The sequence below is a fragment of the Brienomyrus brachyistius genome, chromosome 2 (assembly GCF_023856365.1).
Source record: "Brienomyrus brachyistius isolate T26 chromosome 2, BBRACH_0.4, whole genome shotgun sequence".
Taxonomy (NCBI): Eukaryota; Metazoa; Chordata; class Actinopteri; order Osteoglossiformes; family Mormyridae; genus Brienomyrus; species Brienomyrus brachyistius.
The window spans coordinates 21,967,276-21,985,453 of NC_064534.1; the positions used below are offsets into that span (position 1 = coordinate 21,967,276).

The 18,178-nt window shown below is 46.2% G+C and overlaps 1 protein-coding gene across 10 annotated transcripts in view; it reads left to right on the forward strand.

The window, feature by feature from the left end:
• Positions 1-16,304, forward strand: part of tet3 (tet methylcytosine dioxygenase 3) — a 47,502-nt gene extending 31,198 nt beyond the window's left edge. For all 10 annotated transcript variants that reach the window (XM_048977028.1, XM_048977033.1, XM_048977083.1 and 7 more), the window contains 8 exons: positions 2,263-2,353; positions 3,478-3,571; positions 4,981-5,189; positions 5,288-5,438; positions 7,334-7,423; positions 8,316-8,453; positions 8,540-8,888; positions 8,998-16,304. In XM_048977028.1, coding sequence (XP_048832985.1) covers positions 2,263-2,353; positions 3,478-3,571; positions 4,981-5,189; positions 5,288-5,438; positions 7,334-7,423; positions 8,316-8,453; positions 8,540-8,888; positions 8,998-10,676 — 2,801 coding nt within the window. In that variant the 3' untranslated portion in view covers positions 10,677-16,304. The remainder of the gene's footprint in view (positions 1-2,262; positions 2,354-3,477; positions 3,572-4,980; positions 5,190-5,287; positions 5,439-7,333; positions 7,424-8,315; positions 8,454-8,539; positions 8,889-8,997) is intronic.
• Positions 16,305-18,178: the final 1,874 nt, after the last annotated feature.

Genomic DNA, 18,178 nt, shown 5'->3' on the forward strand with positions numbered 1-18,178 from the left:
ATGATTGCTGTTTACCCCATAATCTCACCTGAGGGTTCGCATTTTCAGACAGGAAACCCCGATGGCTGGGGGGATGCAAAGAAAGGTGTAATGCTGCCCTGCATAAAATGAGCCACATTGCCCATGACGAGCACTAGCTTTGGTCATCAGCAGGACATTTCACTACTGGCCAGTCTTAAGTCCTGATAGACAGACATACTATTTATCAATTCATGAAAGAGGCTCAGCAGTACTCCAGACCATCCTTTGAACACAAAGATCCCATGTGGTTATGAGACTTTTAGCTGTTTCTGTGCCCACCCAGGATCCTATGTGGAGTTAGAATGATCTTTATCCTCCACTTCTGTCCCCCACGCGATGACCCTGATTATAACCCAATCTCTTCGGCTTCAGCGCCATTGTCTGGGTACCATCTGCGTGCGTCTGAGAATGCTAGCAGGAGGAGGGGAAAGGGGGCCGGACAATGGGGCGGGGGGAGGGCACTATTGCAGATGATGACCTAGCAGGATGACTGTACTTCAGAGCAACCTGGCCCATCCATCACTGACAGGTTGGGGGCTCTGCACGCTAGCCAGGCCTGAAGAGATCAGGAACCTCGTATTCTCTCATGGTATTCTCTAAGAATCAGAGCTTTGGGTAAGCAGTGTTCTTCTCAGCACTCTCATTCCCTGAGTCAAAGGTTCACTCTGAGAGTCTGAGTCTTGGGTCAGCAGTGTGGCCTTCCCAGCAATCTCCTTCCATGAGTTAGAGTTTGTCTCTGAGAGTCTAAGCCTCGGGTCAGCAGTGTCCTTCCCAGCATTCTACTTCTCAGAGGCAGACACCTAACATCCAAAGGGATCCACTTGCTTCATCCCTTGGTGTCGCTAAAATGCTGGTGGGTGTGCCCCTCATTTTCTCTCAAGTCTGGATGAGAGAAGACTTAAAAAGAGAATAACAGAAGAACAGGATTCATGTTTCATTTTGTCCTGCGTAACATTGAAAGCCTGTGGACATGCCAGGAGACAGGTGGCTTGTAGCCTTTCAGAGAGAAATACAGTTGAGTATGGAGAAGTGTGAAAACAGGACTTGAAGTGGCAGCCAACAAAGGATTTCCACCACAGCACTGCCACCATTCAGCCACACGGCATGCTGGGAACATCTGTCTGATTTTCATATTGATCTCTTACATAGGGTTTGGTTCTCCTAAACTCCTAACACCTGCTGTGTATGTAACACCTCATTTTCCTCTTCTGGGTAATAACTGATTGTTGCTTAGACAAAGATATCCCACTGAATGGAATTCCAGTGGCAAAATTATATAATCTATGTTTCCATAATTCTGAGTAGCTATGTATTATTTGCTGTAAATACCTTGTATCTGCACAGTAGCTGGGAGAGCAAAGGTTACTACTAGGCTAGAGGTCACCAGTGTGTTGCCCGGCAACACACCGTGAGACACACAGAGTGAAAAACGGCTGGTGTAACCCGACACCCTCACTTGAGCACCCTCTCTGGTCGCTTTGTTAGGAGCGCCCATACGCACACACACACATACACACACACACACACACACACACACACACACAAGTTTGTAATTATATCTTTGTCGGGACTCTCCATTACTTTCTTTGGGGAAAACTCTAATCCCAACTATGATTACCTTTACCCCTACCCAGCCCTACCCCATTTTTAGTGTTTTAATTTCATTCAAAGATCTTTGTGGGGACCTGAAAAATGATCCCCTCAACGTCAAAATAACAGGTTTTAGTCACATTGTGGGGGACATTTGGTCCTCACAATGTAATATAAACCTAATCTGCACACTCACACACAAACACACACAAGTGCAGTCAAAGGATCATTACTCCTGTGGATAATTTCCTGGTTTCAGCCACGCCCTTCTCTCTCCTCCCTCTGCTCCCAGTGGAATGTGACCTTAAATCCCCTCCTGGGCCAGGCACGCACACACACACGCTCAGCCTCACACACGCTGCCTTGCCTGCTACCCTCCCTTTCCCACCGTAGAGCTCACAAATAAACACGCACTGTTTGGTGTGAGGCTGACTCTGTCAGTGAAGGCTTCTCTGTTTCCAAACTGACATGTGCTCCGCCTGGGTGTTCCCTCCTAACCTCCCAGCTTCAAAACTCACTGCTATTGGCTCACCAGAGGACTAGCCAGAGGCACGCCCCCAGTCCACTGGGAGGGACAGCTAGACAGAGGCGTGGAGCTCAGGTTGTGGAGGCAGAGATTTGACGCATACTTTTTTCTTCTCTCTCTCACAGAGCAGCTCCATGAGAAGGATGATGGCCCATATTACAACCACTTGGGCGCGGGGCCCACAGTGGCCTCCATTAGAGAACTCATGGAAAACAGGTGAGAGGCACCATGTAGATGTTTGATGAGCAGTGCTTGGCTTTCCAGATAAACCTACCGATAGCTGTGGTGTGGGAAGATCCCTTGGTCAAGTAACTGGCCCCTGAGAGGCCTAGGCAGCAGCAGCGCCCGCATTGTGCTGGCGGAGGTGAAAGGGGAAGCTGGGACAGTGAGGGCAAGTTCTTCCTGAGGAGCCCATCCTTCCCTTGCAGTCTCCCCGGCATCCTCTTGCCTACCACTTGCACAGCTGTGTCTCACTGCCTCCTTCTCCTCCATTCACCCTGGGCCCCTGGGGGAAACCCTGACCCAGAATCCAATGTATGAGAGAAAGAGAGAACATCAGCAGAGAGTGAGCAGGAGGTAGGCTAGGGGAGATGAGGACACAGTGTAGCAATCACGTGATCACCTTTTTCTGCCGCCTTCTCAGGGTACCTCCTCTGATTTGCCCCTTTAAGGGGAGTGGGATACTCCTACTCAATCACATGCCACACACAGGGGGGCAAAGACATGTGCTGGGATTAGTGACTTTAAAATGTGTTACAGCACAGTGGTAATTATCACCAAAGCTGACTGATCCTGGACTGTGGCTTGCTACTGACACTGCTTCAATCCAGCACTTTCTTTAGTTGGTAACTTAAGCAGTATGGCCTACAGGGTGAGGACTGGAAAACCGTCCAAGACTTGTGATTTGAGCATGACTCAAGGAGAAGCTAGGGGATGCTGGGGGAGTCCATGGATGTTTTATAGCACGTCACAGGGGTTAATCACCCCGATACGACCCAGGATTCCCTGCCTCTCACCCCGAACTGACCCAGGATTCCCTGCCTCTCAGCCCGAACCGACCCAGGATTCCCTGCCTCTCAGCCCGAACCGACCCAGCATTCCCTGCCTCTCACCCCGATACGACCCAGGATTCCCTGCCTCTAACCCCAATACGACCCAGGATTCCCTGCCTCTCACCCCGATACGACCCAGAATTCCCTGCCCCTCACCCCGAACCGACCCAGCATTCCCTGCCTCTCACCCCGATACGACCCAGGATTCCCTGCCTCTCACCCAATCAGTTGGCTATGTATACCATGCATGCATGTTTCTGAAGTTGTATGTGTTTTGTATGTATGCAGGTTTGGACAGAAGGGTGAGGCCATACGCATTGAGAAGGTGGTCTACACAGGGAAGGAGGGAAAGAGTTCTCAGGGATGCCCCATTGCTAAGTGGGTAAGTCTCAGTGGGACGATCTCAGGAAACCGCCAGGCTTCATGACAGGATGGGCTTCACAGAGGCTTCCAAGTCTTCCTGCTTCATTGTTTCCTTCCTTATGACACTGGAATGTTCTCCAGTTTGTTATTTGCTGGACAGTAAAGATGAAAAGTGGCGTAGTCTTCAAGAAGGTCGACAGAAGGAGTCTCTTTTTACTTAATAAATCTATGAGTACGTTTCCTAAAAATTTCTGTGTCTACCCATTGCTGTGTGTGGTGTAGCATTTAGGACTGAGCAAAACACCGAGGGACAGGAAAGGGACTGTGAGAAAAGGGAAAGATGTATGTCCACAGCATCACCTGTCAGCCAAGTGGCTCTGGGGAGCTAACGAGGGCAGGATTTACAAAGGGGAAAGCTGTGACAGGGTGACACGTGGTGTGGATCGGCAGGGTGCGAGCTCCCCTGCCCGTCACACTTAAGCTGCAGGGAGCCACACTAATTCACAGCTACCCTGATGGGTCAAGACTGCCATGATTTATGGGGCCCTTGTTAATCAACAGTCCCATTGGCTGGAGAGACTGACTGATGTCAATTGTACCAGATGAGCGGCTTTATTGGTAGTCCTGATGAAGTGCTTCAGTTAAACAAACACTAGCTTTAAAATTCTGATTGGCGCAGGGGCTTTCCCAAAATGCACTGCTCCTATAGTAGCTGTGTGCTGAAACATGCGGGTCCAAGTGTCTGTTTGCTGAAGTCCTGGGCTGCCAACTTTGGTCAGTTGGCTGGAGTGAGATTTTCAGTTCGAGACAAGTCTGCACAAACATCACATGCATTTACATGTATGTAAGTTTTATTACCTTGTAAGAACATAGTAAATCGTGTAGGGCTTGCAAACTACTCTTGCGCTTTTGATGTAGCTAATTTTAGAGTTATAATGGAATAATATAGATTTGCTGTACGATTTCTTACATGAGCGTGAGTCTGAAAGCTTGAGTGTCATGCCAGATGCATGAAAGTTGGCAACAAGTGTCTGTTTGCAAACACAGTCAATTTAACTCAATTTAACAGGTCCATCAGACAAATGGTGTAGTAAAGTAAAAAAAAAAAGATCCGTGTTCTGAGAATTGAAAAACAGAGTCCTGTGCATCTTCTGCTAAATAAGAAACAATACATGAGGCAGCTCTGCTGCTAAGCTGCAAACAAGACTTGCTGTTAACGCTCCATGCTGGCTTGGAAATTTGGATGATCATGTAAAATAAATACTTTGTCACTGTTACTCAGGGTGAGTAGGTGTGACATCTCTGTGGAAGCTGCCATCATTTAAACACAGTTAACTCTTCATGAAGTCATTCCAGAAGTACCTCCCTGCGGATGGACTAAGGTTTACCCCCCTCCACCCCTGACTTACCTGTGCACTTCCCGGCCAGGTGATCCGGCGCAGCAGTGAGGCTGAGAAGGTCCTGTGCCTGGTGAAGCAGCGTGTGGGACACCACTGTGAGAACGCCGTCATCATCGTGGTCATCCTGATCTGGGATGGCGTGCCGCGCGCCCTTGGGGACCACCTGTACCGGGAGGTCACCGAAACGCTCACCAAGTTCGGCAACCCTACGAGCCGCCGTTGTGGCCTCAATGAAGAGTGAGTGTGTGGCTTGTGGCCAGTTGGCCAAGGGCCGAGGGGCCTCCAGACCGCAGTTTGCTAACACTGCCCCTCTCTGCCTCCCGCCCCACTCACAGCCGCACCTGCGCATGCCAGGGGAAGGACCTCGACACCTGTGGTGCCTCCTTCTCCTTCGGGTGCTCCTGGAGCATGTATTTCAATGGGTGCAAGTATGCCCGAAGCAAGACGCCACGCAAGTTCAGGCTTCAAGGAGACCACCCCAAAGAGGTCAGTTTTGGGAAAGGGCCCCATTCATTCAGATGTAGCCCACCTCTCATTCAGCTGTTACATATTTTGCTCCGGGGTGAACAGGCAGGATTGAAGGCTTGAGTCTGTAATCGTTTTGTCACAAATCAAGTTTTTGAGGGCTGCACCCCATACTGACACGATCATTAAATTACTATTGTCACCCCTTCATATTGTCGAATTTTCCATTTGCAATATCAGTTACTTGCACGTTGGCCATGAACAATTAAACTGGAATACTGGAATACTGGAATACTGGAAAACTGGAATACTGGAAAACTGGAATACTTCTGGGGCTTTCCAAAAGATCGCAGAAACCCCCAAAGAACAAGTGGGAGCAGGAACAATATTGAAAATGATTTGATCACATAACATCATCCATCCATCAATCCATTTTCCAAACCACTTATCCTACTGGGTCACATAACATCATACTGTATATATAAATATTAGTGTTGTTATTTGTTAGTGTAAGTGCATACTATATCTTTGATATTGAAAGTTGCTATGGAAAAGATAAAAAAATAAGTGCGGGATCTACACATCATGGATTGGGAACGCCGCACATCTTTGTCTTGGCAACCAACCTTACTCACGTTAGCTGTCTTTGTCATGTTGGAATTCTGTGTTTCACCTTTTCGTGCATGAATACAGAGAAAAACTATACACATTTTTAAAAGGTTGTTATTATGATTCAAAATTGTGCTTAAGTTGAAATACATTTTAGTTTTTTGCAAAATTCTTTTTTATTTAAAAGTTATTTAAATGTCCACGCAAGTATTTTACAAACAACAGAGAGGACAACTTCAAAATAATATTTACAATAATGGTGAAATATATCTGGAAACTTTGCAATAGTGCAGTAAATATGAGAACACATGCACTGCTAATGAGATAAAAATGAATCAATTAATTAACTAATTTCTTAAGTTTTTAGCTCATTTTCATGTCATGTTGAATCATCTGTTATAAAAATAGGAATGTCCAACATGACACAACAGTATGATCATTTTCAACATTTTTATTGTCAGTTTAATTTTAATATAAGCTCATTTAAATCAGAAGGAAAAATGTATAATAGATAAAATACCAGGTTACAGAAACAAGACTTCCACTGTTACATGATGTCCACATATGTGGACAGTTGGTTTTTGAGTTATTAAGACTACATTTTACTCTAAATGTAGGTTTACAAACACAGACATGTTCATCACAGTTTTCTGTGCATACTAATGTTTTTTTACTTGACCTCTTTGAATAGAAGTTTTCCACAGATATGACTCAAGCATAATGTGCGCGGCCATCACTGTCAGACATCTTGGATTTAGGGAGTCAGCAATCAAACAACATTTTTTCTGCTGTTCCAAGATTGCTATGGATGCACTGATACTGCCCACAACGGATTTGGAGAATTATATCATAATAAAATAACGCAAAATGGAATTAAATTAACTGTCCACAAATGTGGACACCATGCATGAGTGGATTAAAATTGTTCAGTGCTGATATTTTTGCATTTTCAATCTATGGCTAGTTCACATTCACCTCCCTCATTAAAAAAATGTAATTTTCCACCATTGATGTCCATCTCCAACTCTGTTTCTTTCTTCCCGTTTAGTTATATTTTTCAGCAGGGGCCTTGCATTTTACATAGCTGTCTTTCTGGGTGCCTCTTCTATTTCATATGGCCGTCCTTGTGGGTGCCTGTTCCATTCCATGTGGCCGTCCTTTTGGGTGCCTATTCTTTTCCATGTAGCTCTGTTTTCGGGTGCCTGTTGTGTACAATGTAGCTATCTTTTTTTGGGTGCTGCTTCCATTACGTGTAGCCTTGTCAGTACTTATTTTAAATATTAAATATTTTTTGTGATGGTTTGTAGGAGGAAAATCTCAGGGATAACTTCCAGGAACTAGCTACCAAGGTGGCTCCCCTGTACAAGCAGATGGCCCCAAAAGCATACAGCAACCAAGTAAGGTCACCGAGACTCTCCACCCTGCCGCCCTGGACCAGTGCTTCTTCAACCTCACAGAAATGTCCGCTGTACTGATTCCTACATGTGCTTTTTAATAAAACCTAACTAGAAGCCACTACATTGTTTTGAGGGACTCAGTGATTCTATGGCCATTATCCACTCCTCATATGACCCCTGTTTAACAATAATTACAATAACTGTAAAAGTAATTTTGAAGCTAATCCCTGTTTTATATAAATATAATAGTATAATTATTGTAATCCCAAATGATAAGACTTTAAAATTCAAATCATTTATAAATAATTAAGTGTATTGTTAGAATGTATTTGTGCATTATCACTGAAATATATGTGTCTGAAAGCATATGAATTATTTCTCTTCTGAATGAGTAAGGTGAATTACTGATGTTGGGCCACTCAGTAAGTTGACGACTTGTGGCCACAGTCAGCTGCAAAGTCAGATTTTGTCCCTCCAGACTTTTATAATTATGGTCAGTCTCTCGGTTTCCAAGGACGTTACATAAACATACCTTTTCACTGTGCTGTCCCAATCAGTGTGTAAACACGCTCTTTTATTGCACAGCCCCTTGGGGTGTGTAAACATGCCCTCTGTGGGCAGGTGACTACATTGGTCGTTGACATGGAAACCAAACAGAAAATGCACAGGGTGGCAGAGCATGACGTTCGGCTCTCATTAGATGTGGCGGGCGCCAAACGTGGGAGCACTGGGGGCTGTGGCAGCACAATATTGACCAGAACCAGATATGTGAAAACATTGGAGGCACTTTGGGATGAGGCATCTGTATGTCAGTCAGTTATCTGCGTGTGATGTGCGGTCTTGGGAGGACGCTCTGCTAACAATGAGCAAACCTGCTTCCTGCCCCTCTCAGTGTGCGATGGAGAAAACCGCTCCGGACTGCCGGCTTGGCCTCAAGGAGGGGCGTCCATTCTCTGGGGTCACGGCCTGCATGGACTTCTGTGCCCATGCACACAAGGACCAGCACAACCTGTACAACGGCTGCACTGTGGTAGGCCTGCCCTCCATCCCATCTACCCATTTGTCCATGCCCTACTCACCCAACCGCCTCCTAACCATAGTGTCCCTCCCTACCAGGTCTGCACGCTGACCAAGGAGGACAACCGAGTGGTTGGTCAGATCCCAGACGACGAGCAGCTGCATGTGCTCCCTCTCTACAAAGTGTCCCCCACCGACGAGTTCGGCAGCGAGGAAAATCAGCGGAAAAAGATGCAGAATGGTGCCATCCAGGTGCTCAACAACTTCCGGCGTGAGGTGCGCAAGCTTCCCGAGCCTGCAAAGTCCTGTCGGCAGCGCCGGCTGGAGGCCAAGAAGGCTGCCTCTGAGAAGAAGAAAGGGCAGAAGCAGCTGGGAGAGACACCAGAGAAGACCATCAAGATGGAGATGCACCACTCTGGGCCTGCCAGACCACAGCAAGCAAACAAAGGTGAGTGCCACGTTGCAGCGGCTATGTGACATGAGTCCATATCTGTGGAGGGAAAGATGCTGTGCTGCATCGCTGCTAACAGGTTCTCTCTCATCATGTCTTGTTGTAGCAATCCCCAAACAGGAGGTGAAACCCACCATTAAGACAGAAGCAATGGGCCAGTTCAACGGAGTCTTAGAGGGCTACCCTTCCCTAGGAAACCGCCAGCCAGCTAAAGCGTACAGCATAAACAATGTCTACCCCCATCCTGGTTACTATGCAAGTGGCCATGCTTCCAATGGGCCTCGTCCTCCTCCCCCTTCCCCTGGTGCCGTCAACGGCTTTCACTCCAACCCCGCGCTGCACTATGGTTACTACGGCTACACCTCCAACACTCTCTTCCCCCACCAGCTGCTTGCCTACGAGGGTCGCAATGGAGCTTGGCCTAAGGCAGCCGCGGTAGCTGCCTCGTTTGACAAGAAGCCGGATGTACAGAGCCTCCAGGCCAGCCTGGGCCACTCCTACCCCGACCACCCGGAGGAGCAGCCAAGCGACGCGGCCCGGTGTGGCTACCCGGCAGAGTTTGCCAAGTCTTTGGCCCTGCCTGCCAGGCCCCAGTCGGCACCATCAGAAATCCGCAACAGATCGACGCCCATCATCAAGCAGGAGCCTGCTGACATACCCTTGTACCCAGACTGCGCGGCAAAGGGACCATCCCGAAGCTGCAGTGTCAACTTTACTTCCACCCCGCAGTCCGACGCCTGGCCAGGGCACAAACCCAATGGCAGCCTGACCCCAGGGGCATCTCTGGAGACCTTTGCCACCTCTGAGAAACAGCAGGTCCACCAGCACCCAGCCACCCACCATCAGCAGCCTCAGCAGCACCAACAGCAATGGGCCCCCTTTCACAGCGCTGCCACTCCCCTGGCCTCGCCGGCCCCCTCCTTGTCACCCTCAATCAGGGCAACTCCATCACCGGCTCCCTCATCCCACCACTGGGACGGTCAGCAGGTCAGGTCCTGGAGCGCAGGCTTGACAGGGTACGGCTTGGGCCCAAAGCAGAGCGGCACTACAGGAGCCTTCCCTGAGAAGCTTTGGAGCAAGGTGGGTGAAAGCCGGAGCTCCACACCCCTGGGGCTTCAGGAGAAGGCCTGGAAGTCCTGTGGGGGCTCGGCTGCTGGGAGCACGCCGTCGCCAGCACCCGAAGGCCGGCTCTTCCCTGATGCCTTCCAGCAAGCGGACACACAGGCTTTCTGCGAGCCCGCTGGACCTGAGTGCTTGGCCAAGAGCCAGAGCGTGCGTGAGCAGGAGGAGGAAGAGGTGTGGTCAGACAGTGAGCACAACTTCCTGGACCCGAACATCGGTGGTGTGGCTGTGGCACCAGCCCACGGCTCCATCCTGATTGAGTGTGCCCGGCGGGAGCTGCATGCCACCACGCCCCTGAAGAAGCCCGACCGCAGCCACCCAACCCGCATCTCGCTCGTCTTCTACCAGCACAAGAACCTGAACCAGCCCTGCCATGGCTTGGCACTGTGGGAGGCCAAGATGAAGCTGCTTGCGGAGAGGGCGCTGCAGCGCCAGCAGGAGGCAGCATTGCTTGGCCTCTCGCAGAACGACATCAAGGCCTACGGCAAGAAGCGCAAGTGGGGCGCAGCAGGGGCTGGGGCCAGCCCCGGGCCGATGCAGGGCAAGGACAGACGAGAAGGGGTGAGCATACGCCAGGCGTCAACGCAGCACACCGCCTCCGTTGTGACAGTGTCACCATACGCCTTCACGCAGCTCACCGGGCCCTACAGCCACTGGGCGTGAGGAGGGGGGGGGGCAGGCAAAGGGAGAGTCGGTCCCCCAGCCCCAGCTTGTGGCCCCCACTCTCTACACCAGGGGATTACTCCTTCATCCTTGAAATATTTTCCCTTATTTTTTGGTTTTTACCTCAAATTTGGCAGCGGATCAGGACTCTGCCTGACGGACCTCCTGCCTGCGGTGCTCTTCCCTCTCTCCGGCGTGAGAGATGGGTGACAAGTTTCTGATCCTTAATACAATAATGATCCTAATTATTATTATGGCTAATATTATCAATATTATTATGATTGTTATTGTTACTGTCAATGTTGTTATTACTGGTATTATTATTATTACTATTATGAGGATAATGATTTGTTTAATATTAATATTATTCTTTTCTTTACTGTTTATCCATATGATATTCTGTGGGAATGCTGGGATCCCTCGTTGCTCATTTTCTTCCTCATTAATCTGGAAACAAGCAAGATGCAGATCTTTATTTTTGTTCCCCCCCCCCCCCCCATACTGTTTTCGGTTTTTGGTTGGAATTCTCGCACGAAGACAAGGCCGCGGACGGCGGCGCCAACATCTTTAAGCTTTAACGGTGACAGAGAACGCTGTCAGACGTGCAACAAAACGATTGGAGGAACCATCCTAGAGCCGCATGATGCCTGCAACCCAGAAGAACATGTTTTGGAAGTTCACCGCCCCAGTCCGTCAGAAATGCTCTTCAAAGACTGGAAAACACACGGGGAATCCCTTCTGCGTTGTCCTTTGAGCGGGAATTCCGCAAGGACATGGAGGACATACCCTCCTGGGATAGGATGGAGGCAGAAACAGCTTCTCTCCTGCGTCTCTCACAGCTGGTGCTTCTTCCTGGTCTATGCCAACAAATCGGACGTCTTGGTTTGCCCCGAACGTCTCCTATCTAACTCCAGCATATGCCGTTAGCCCCGAGTAGGCAGGCCGGGCTCGAGTTGACATCCTTCCCATCATCCTTTAGGGGATGTGTCTTGTTTGCACGCTTGGAAGCTCAGCCTGACCCCCCCATTCTCACTAAGTCCTCATGGAGGACAGAGGTGCCCCCTGTGCAATGGTGCTGACATGGTTCTATGTGTGTCCTCACCCCCCCCCCCCATGTAGACACACCCGCCGACCGGCCCGTGTGCCTTAGCTGGCCAGAGCGGCTTGCGCTGCGGTGCTGGGTCGGTCCTCACGGGTACTGTAATGCCTTCAGCACACGTACAAACAATGGTGCTTGTTTAACACACTGAAACAGCCTTGGCCTTTTTCACCTACTGTGGCGGACGTAGCATGACGTACGCGTGTTTAGTACTGCGTTTCCCATGTGGAGGTTTACATGTACACAGCTCCTCCTGGTAATGCTGCGCTTCTGGGACCCACCAGCCACCCACAAGACCCTAAAGGTCATTTTATTGTTTCTCCTTTTCCCACAAAGCAAGTACGCAGTCAGAACAGGCAATCACAAAGCCAGCTGTTAGCCTTCTCAAGGACCCTGGGAATGTAAGGATGCCTTTTCAACTGCAGGCTGGGGCCATGGAAACGCAGCATTATTGATGGGGAAGAAACTGTAGGGTGAAAAGCATCCGTATCTCTAGTGCGTTTGGAATGTGCGGGTTTCTCTGGCTCCGTGTCGGTGGTGGGTTCCTGAGGGTGCAGGCTCTTGTGAAAGGCATGTGCCTGCTTCGCATGTCCGGTCAAGGCGTACTACTACAATGTTGCCGTCTTTAGAAAGAAGCTCTGAAACGACACGTAGGGGCGTGGGCCAGTGATGAGCGTTTGGGAGGGGCTGCTCTCGAGATCTTCATCGATGCGCCTTCTGCTGGCCCAGCCAAACAATATACAGCTTTAGGCCGCTGAAAAAGGGGTGGTTGGTGGGGCCGAGGTTGGAGGGGCCGGGCGGTGCAGACGAGGAGTCGACTTTTCCATGGTGCGGCCTCGCTGCAGGCCATGCCTTTCCTATGGAAGGCCAGAAACTCCTTGGTGCTCAAAGTGAATGGATCCTGGTGCTTTTAAGAGGTCAATCTCTCTATACCTCATGTTGTAAAGACACTGGTCACAGTCACGACATGCTACCAGCACACGGCTGCTGTGGAGGCCTCCCAAGGCATCCTTCATGGCTCTTGTGTGGCTGTTGCCCACACAGTGCGTCACAATCCACATCCTCCTTCTTATTTATTACATGCTAATGATGCTTATTATTATTGTTATTGTGATTGTTGCTCTTTTTCGGTTTTACTGTTTAGTTTTACCTGATACAAATTGTAAATACAGAAGAAAAGAGTTTATAAAAGCACTTTTAATCTTGATTTTAAAGAAAAGCGAAAGAACAGATTATTGACAACTTGAAAACTAGTTTTTTGTTTTAATTGAATTTTATGGGGAGAAATAAGCAAATGTAAATACTTAAGTATAGGTAAGATTATTTAACTTTAGAGGGATAACAACCTAATCGTGAGTGAACATGGGGTTCTCCAGTTGTCAGTTTGTTGAGTCCATAACAGCCGAAGGGAGCAGCTGATTAGAATGTGACGTGTCTGTTATGTGTGTCAGGAACCCTGCTGTACGAAGTACTGTAGTACGTCAGTACCTCTGGAACAGAAAGCAGCCCCATTCCGGAAGAAAAAAGATCATGGGTTGAAGAGTACGCAGATGCCACATGGCTAATGACCAGAAGGTCGCATGAAGGACAGGAGAGCAGACAGCCTCCTGTCATTCAAACTGGCGATAGATTCTGTTGTCACTTTTAACACGTGTGGCCGTTTATAATGTCAGCAATAGAGGAAGATGTTTCCGTGATGTGAAAAACGTTACACGCAGTCGTCAGGTCTACTTGCTAACGATGGTCTCTTGCGTTAACAGAGTCCCAGACAGTTATAGCTTATGGGATAGCGACGAGACCACGTACATTTGTTCCAGCTTGCCTCGATTTTCCTGTTCAACTCTTCTTTTCTCTTGAGAGATGTAACTCACGCAAAGTTAAAGGCCATTTTTTTTCTTACTAAAGGAGCTTCGGATTTGTCATTTTTTATTCCATCTCGTTCTTGGAAATAGTAATAACAGGTGCTGGTTTATTTATTGACTTTTTTAAAGATGTAAATTTGTATACAGACTTAATTGTTCAGGATGGAAAATCGGCAGTAGTTTGCTCCTAACGGGTGCCCCACTGATGGGCGGCTGCTGTGATGCAGTCGCTGAATTCACTGTGGAATCGTGGGTAGGGGGTTAGGACAACTACTGGACAGCTTGGGTATCTGGGCCTTTTGAAGTTGTGACAGGGTGTTTCTAGGAGGAAAGCCACCGTACGGGGAATGAGAAATTCACATGGTGCTGATTAGTAAAACACCTATTTTTACATTTTTGTGAATAATGTTTGCAACGGATAACATGATTAGAATCACTCAGTGATTTGATAGCAGTGAGGCAAAAACATGGAAAAAAAAAAAAAAAAAAACAAGAAAAGCACTTGCAGTGTCATTGTTTAATCTTCCCTCACCCTCAAAACACATGATACATGGTCAGGGAATGTGTTGGAAGTACTTTTATACAGGTAGTTTGACTCATGATATGGAAGTGAAAAGACTGTTAACTTCCTCTGCACACCACACATATCTGGTGCTGAAAGTCCATCCCCTGTGAGAACATCTGTTAACGTGTGAGATGGTCAGAACACTGCAAAGTGCAACCTTTCATGTGTTTCTCACTCCCTCCCATTCCCTTTCTCTCTCTCTCTCTCTCTCTCTCTCTCTCTCACACACACACACACACACACACACACACACACAAACAAACACAAAATGCCCCTCTTCAGCACTGGTCACTGCCTAACCCGAAGCAATTTGTCTGATTTGGCCCGTTTTCAAGAGCCTGGGAGCAGAGAAACGCTAGTTTCCGTCTCTAATAGGCAAAAATAAACACATGAACACAAGGCAAAAGAAATACTCATTTTTAAGAACTGGCAGCTACATTCCTTTTATGAGTTTAAGATTGTCCTCAGTTTTATTTTTTTTATGTCAAGTATGCAGTATGTAAAAAAAAGTGTTTTTCAGTCTCTTTCTCTGTAGCTGTATCGTGTATTATGTGAATACATAGCGTATGTGGTACAATCCACAGTACTGTTTTATGTTCTGAGATAATAAAGGAATAAAAAAATGAAGAAACAAAAATAAAGAGTTGTGTAAAAAAACATGTTAACGTTTTTATTATTATTATTATGGTCATTTAGAGATAATATGCTATACTCTGTTTGTGAATGAAGTTGGCAGTGTGCTTACCATGAGATGCTTACTGGAAGGTCTTAGAGCAGCTCTGTACAGAGGGCGGATTGTCACCAAGCCACATACAAAGGGCGCTGGGAGTGAGGGTTTATAGGGTTTATAGGGACGCTGCCCTGTGGACCCTGTGCTGCCTGGTTTGTTAGTATTTGTGGTCCCTGGCCAGAGGAATGGGCCCTAATATGGTCGTGGGAAGAATATGAGTATTTGACATACACTACATTTGGCAGTTTCCTAAAATTTTAAGAATGGTTCTTGTGATTTTGCTGGTGGATTGATGTAAGACTAAAATGCATGTTTGGGTAAAGGGGAACCCCCATTTCTTTGTCCTTGACTAAAATGTAACGGTGGACAGCACTGGCCAGAACGCTCTCACGGTGCGAGACGTCTTCTGTACATACCTGTCATGGCAGCCGCCGGGACACGTCTTCAGCCTGCTAGTCCAGGGCCGGCTCTGACCACACCAACCAGCCTGTGCCTGAAATGTTGCGCATGGTGACGTTGCGATCCCCCTCTAGCTCAATCTCAGTCAAACCTCATTGTGAAGCCACAGAATTCAGGGAAACAGTCACTGTCTAAGTGTCCTGGCTGGCAACTGACTGCCACAACAGCTGAAGTTTGCTTCAGACGTCTTTAAATTGAATAATGATGGATTTGCAATGTGTACAATAACATGGAAAATATCTATATATGGGATGATTGATAATACTGCAACTGTATTATCATTTATTATCGTTATTATTATTATTCAAACTGTTTTTAAAAATACAATACAAAATCTAATTATTTCAAATACATGTGACATAATGTAGTCCACAGATTAGTTCATTGTTTCAAACGCAGACTGAGTAAGTGAACCGTTTCTCGGGTGTTATTAATCTTTGGAGTTTGTGTTACTTTAAACTGGTGGGTGGGTTGGGTGATGCTGGGTTTGATTGTTTAAATGTAGCTCCTTTGTAATATGATCTATATGTACTATTCAACTGTAGATATTAGAACAGTCGAAATTAAGGGTAATGAACTTCAATGCATTAGTATATTATAATTATGTCAATTTCTGGTGTTAAGATTTTAAGGTTGGCCTCATGGCTTTAATACTGACCATGACTACAGTTCCATTTTTAATAATAATAAATTGTGGAGATTGTCGGAGAAAATGAGGCAATGTGATTTTATTTTTAAATGATTATTCTACATTATTTCTGTTTTAATGATAAAGATGAGTGAATTTTTTTCTTATTTATTTTCTTGTCAGTTTTATGAGGTTACACATCCATCTGGATTATGAGCTGTTCGAATATATTTGAAATATTGTGGGTGTCTTAATAAATTTTATATTTATTTTTTGCACTCAGAACTAGTTTCTTGGAGTATTTTTTTAATTTATTTTAAAATGTTCTTCATAAAAGCAATTCCGCTAATTTTATTGAACACGTAGATTTACAATATTTCTTCTTTCATGTCGATTTACAGAAATTACAAAAGGCTTTGTTGGCTTGCCTTGTGAATTGAGGTCTATACGGCACAGTCCATCCAGTTCGTTTTTTGTAAATACGGGTGTGTCAGGAATTCATAAAAATGACCTACAGGCAAATTTTCATGGTAAAACCTTTACATAAAATACAATTAAAATTCCTATAAACTAGATAATTTAGCAAAATACGTTACGTTTTATTAACAGGGAGAATTACGTGTTAAAAGAAAGTGATTTGGAAACAATATTACAATTTCTACAAAACACAACGACAAACCTTACACATACTAAATCGTAATATGCTATCAAGCGGCGCCATCTTCTTCGTACCCTGCCTTAGGGTCGTCATTGTCACTCTGCCTCTGCATGGGAAATGACGTGTCCGTACGTGTCAGACGTACGTACACACTTCCGGCAGACGCGCGTCAAGCGTGCTGACTGTAGCCATGGTGACGAAAGCAGGTATCGGAGTGGTTGGGAAAGAAACTTGCTTAAGCTGAAAATGTTTTAAGACATGCGGTTTGTCGGACGGCTTTAGCCGCGTATTTTGCCATTGACTGTGTTTAGCTTATTCGAAGACGCCATTTGTATGCACCAACAAAGAAGCAGTAGAGTTCGTTATCATCCAGTGCCAATTTCCCGTACTATTTCCCTGTGAAATGAACATGGGTCGCTGACGACAAAACAAAAAATATTCGCTGGCCTCACGAAATTCTATTTCTGACCTTTCCAATCGGGTATGCCTGTTATGTTTTGACTGCGACAATATACCAGAAAAAAATATCGCAAAATAATTAGAGATTGATTTAGTCTTTTTTAATATGTCGGGAAGAAATAAGTTTTTGTAGTATTGTATTCATAATTTTGGTTGCAGTGCTTTTATTTGTCTGCGCTTTTTTATATACAAATTTTAGTTTTTTTCTGTATTAGGTATTTGTGACTTTAGTGAGAATTATTATTTCGACAAAATGTCATGTGGCTTTTCAATGTATAAAGTAAAAATGTGGATTACGAAGGATGACTTCTTCAGTGTTGATGATGGCGGCACAGAATGAAGAGGAGGGAGAAAGTGATGCAGAAGGAGCATAAGCATCGCAATGAGCACAGAAGACCTGTGCAGGCGCAACAACAAGAAGCTTCTGCACAAGGAGAAGCACCTGCTTACAGAGGCAAGAGTGGACTTTCAACATCATGCATACAAAAGAGGACCTGAGAAGAGATGCCAGACTTATGCAAAGTGAATTGGATGCATTGCTGGGCCCCGTTAATGGGCCCTTGAAAAGTATGGTAATTGATAATATGAACAAATATGCCTGACTTTTCTTTGCATCCAAAGACAGAGATCCAAATACATGGTCACTAATTGATGAGGATTAGGTGAGAGTAGTATTGGGTGTCATTGATTCTGCTTGGAGCGTATTGTTATGAGGTCTCTTTGGTCCTGTGATCCTGGTGGTAGAACAGTATTAAGCTGCCTTTTGGAATAAATACATTCAAACAAATACTGGCATTTTTGTGTTGAGACAATAGCGACACACGTGAAGCCAGAAAAGCCAGTGATAAGATTTGTAGCACTTTAGCCAATTTGGATTGCTTTTATTGAAAGCTGCAAAAAGAACCACTTGATCTGATCATTTGTGACAATTGATGAATGGTTTACATTTACATTTATAGTACTTGGCAGACGCCCTTAGCCACATAAGTGCTTTGAGACTGCGATGAATTTTTCAGATACTAGCTCAATAAGGCTATGAATA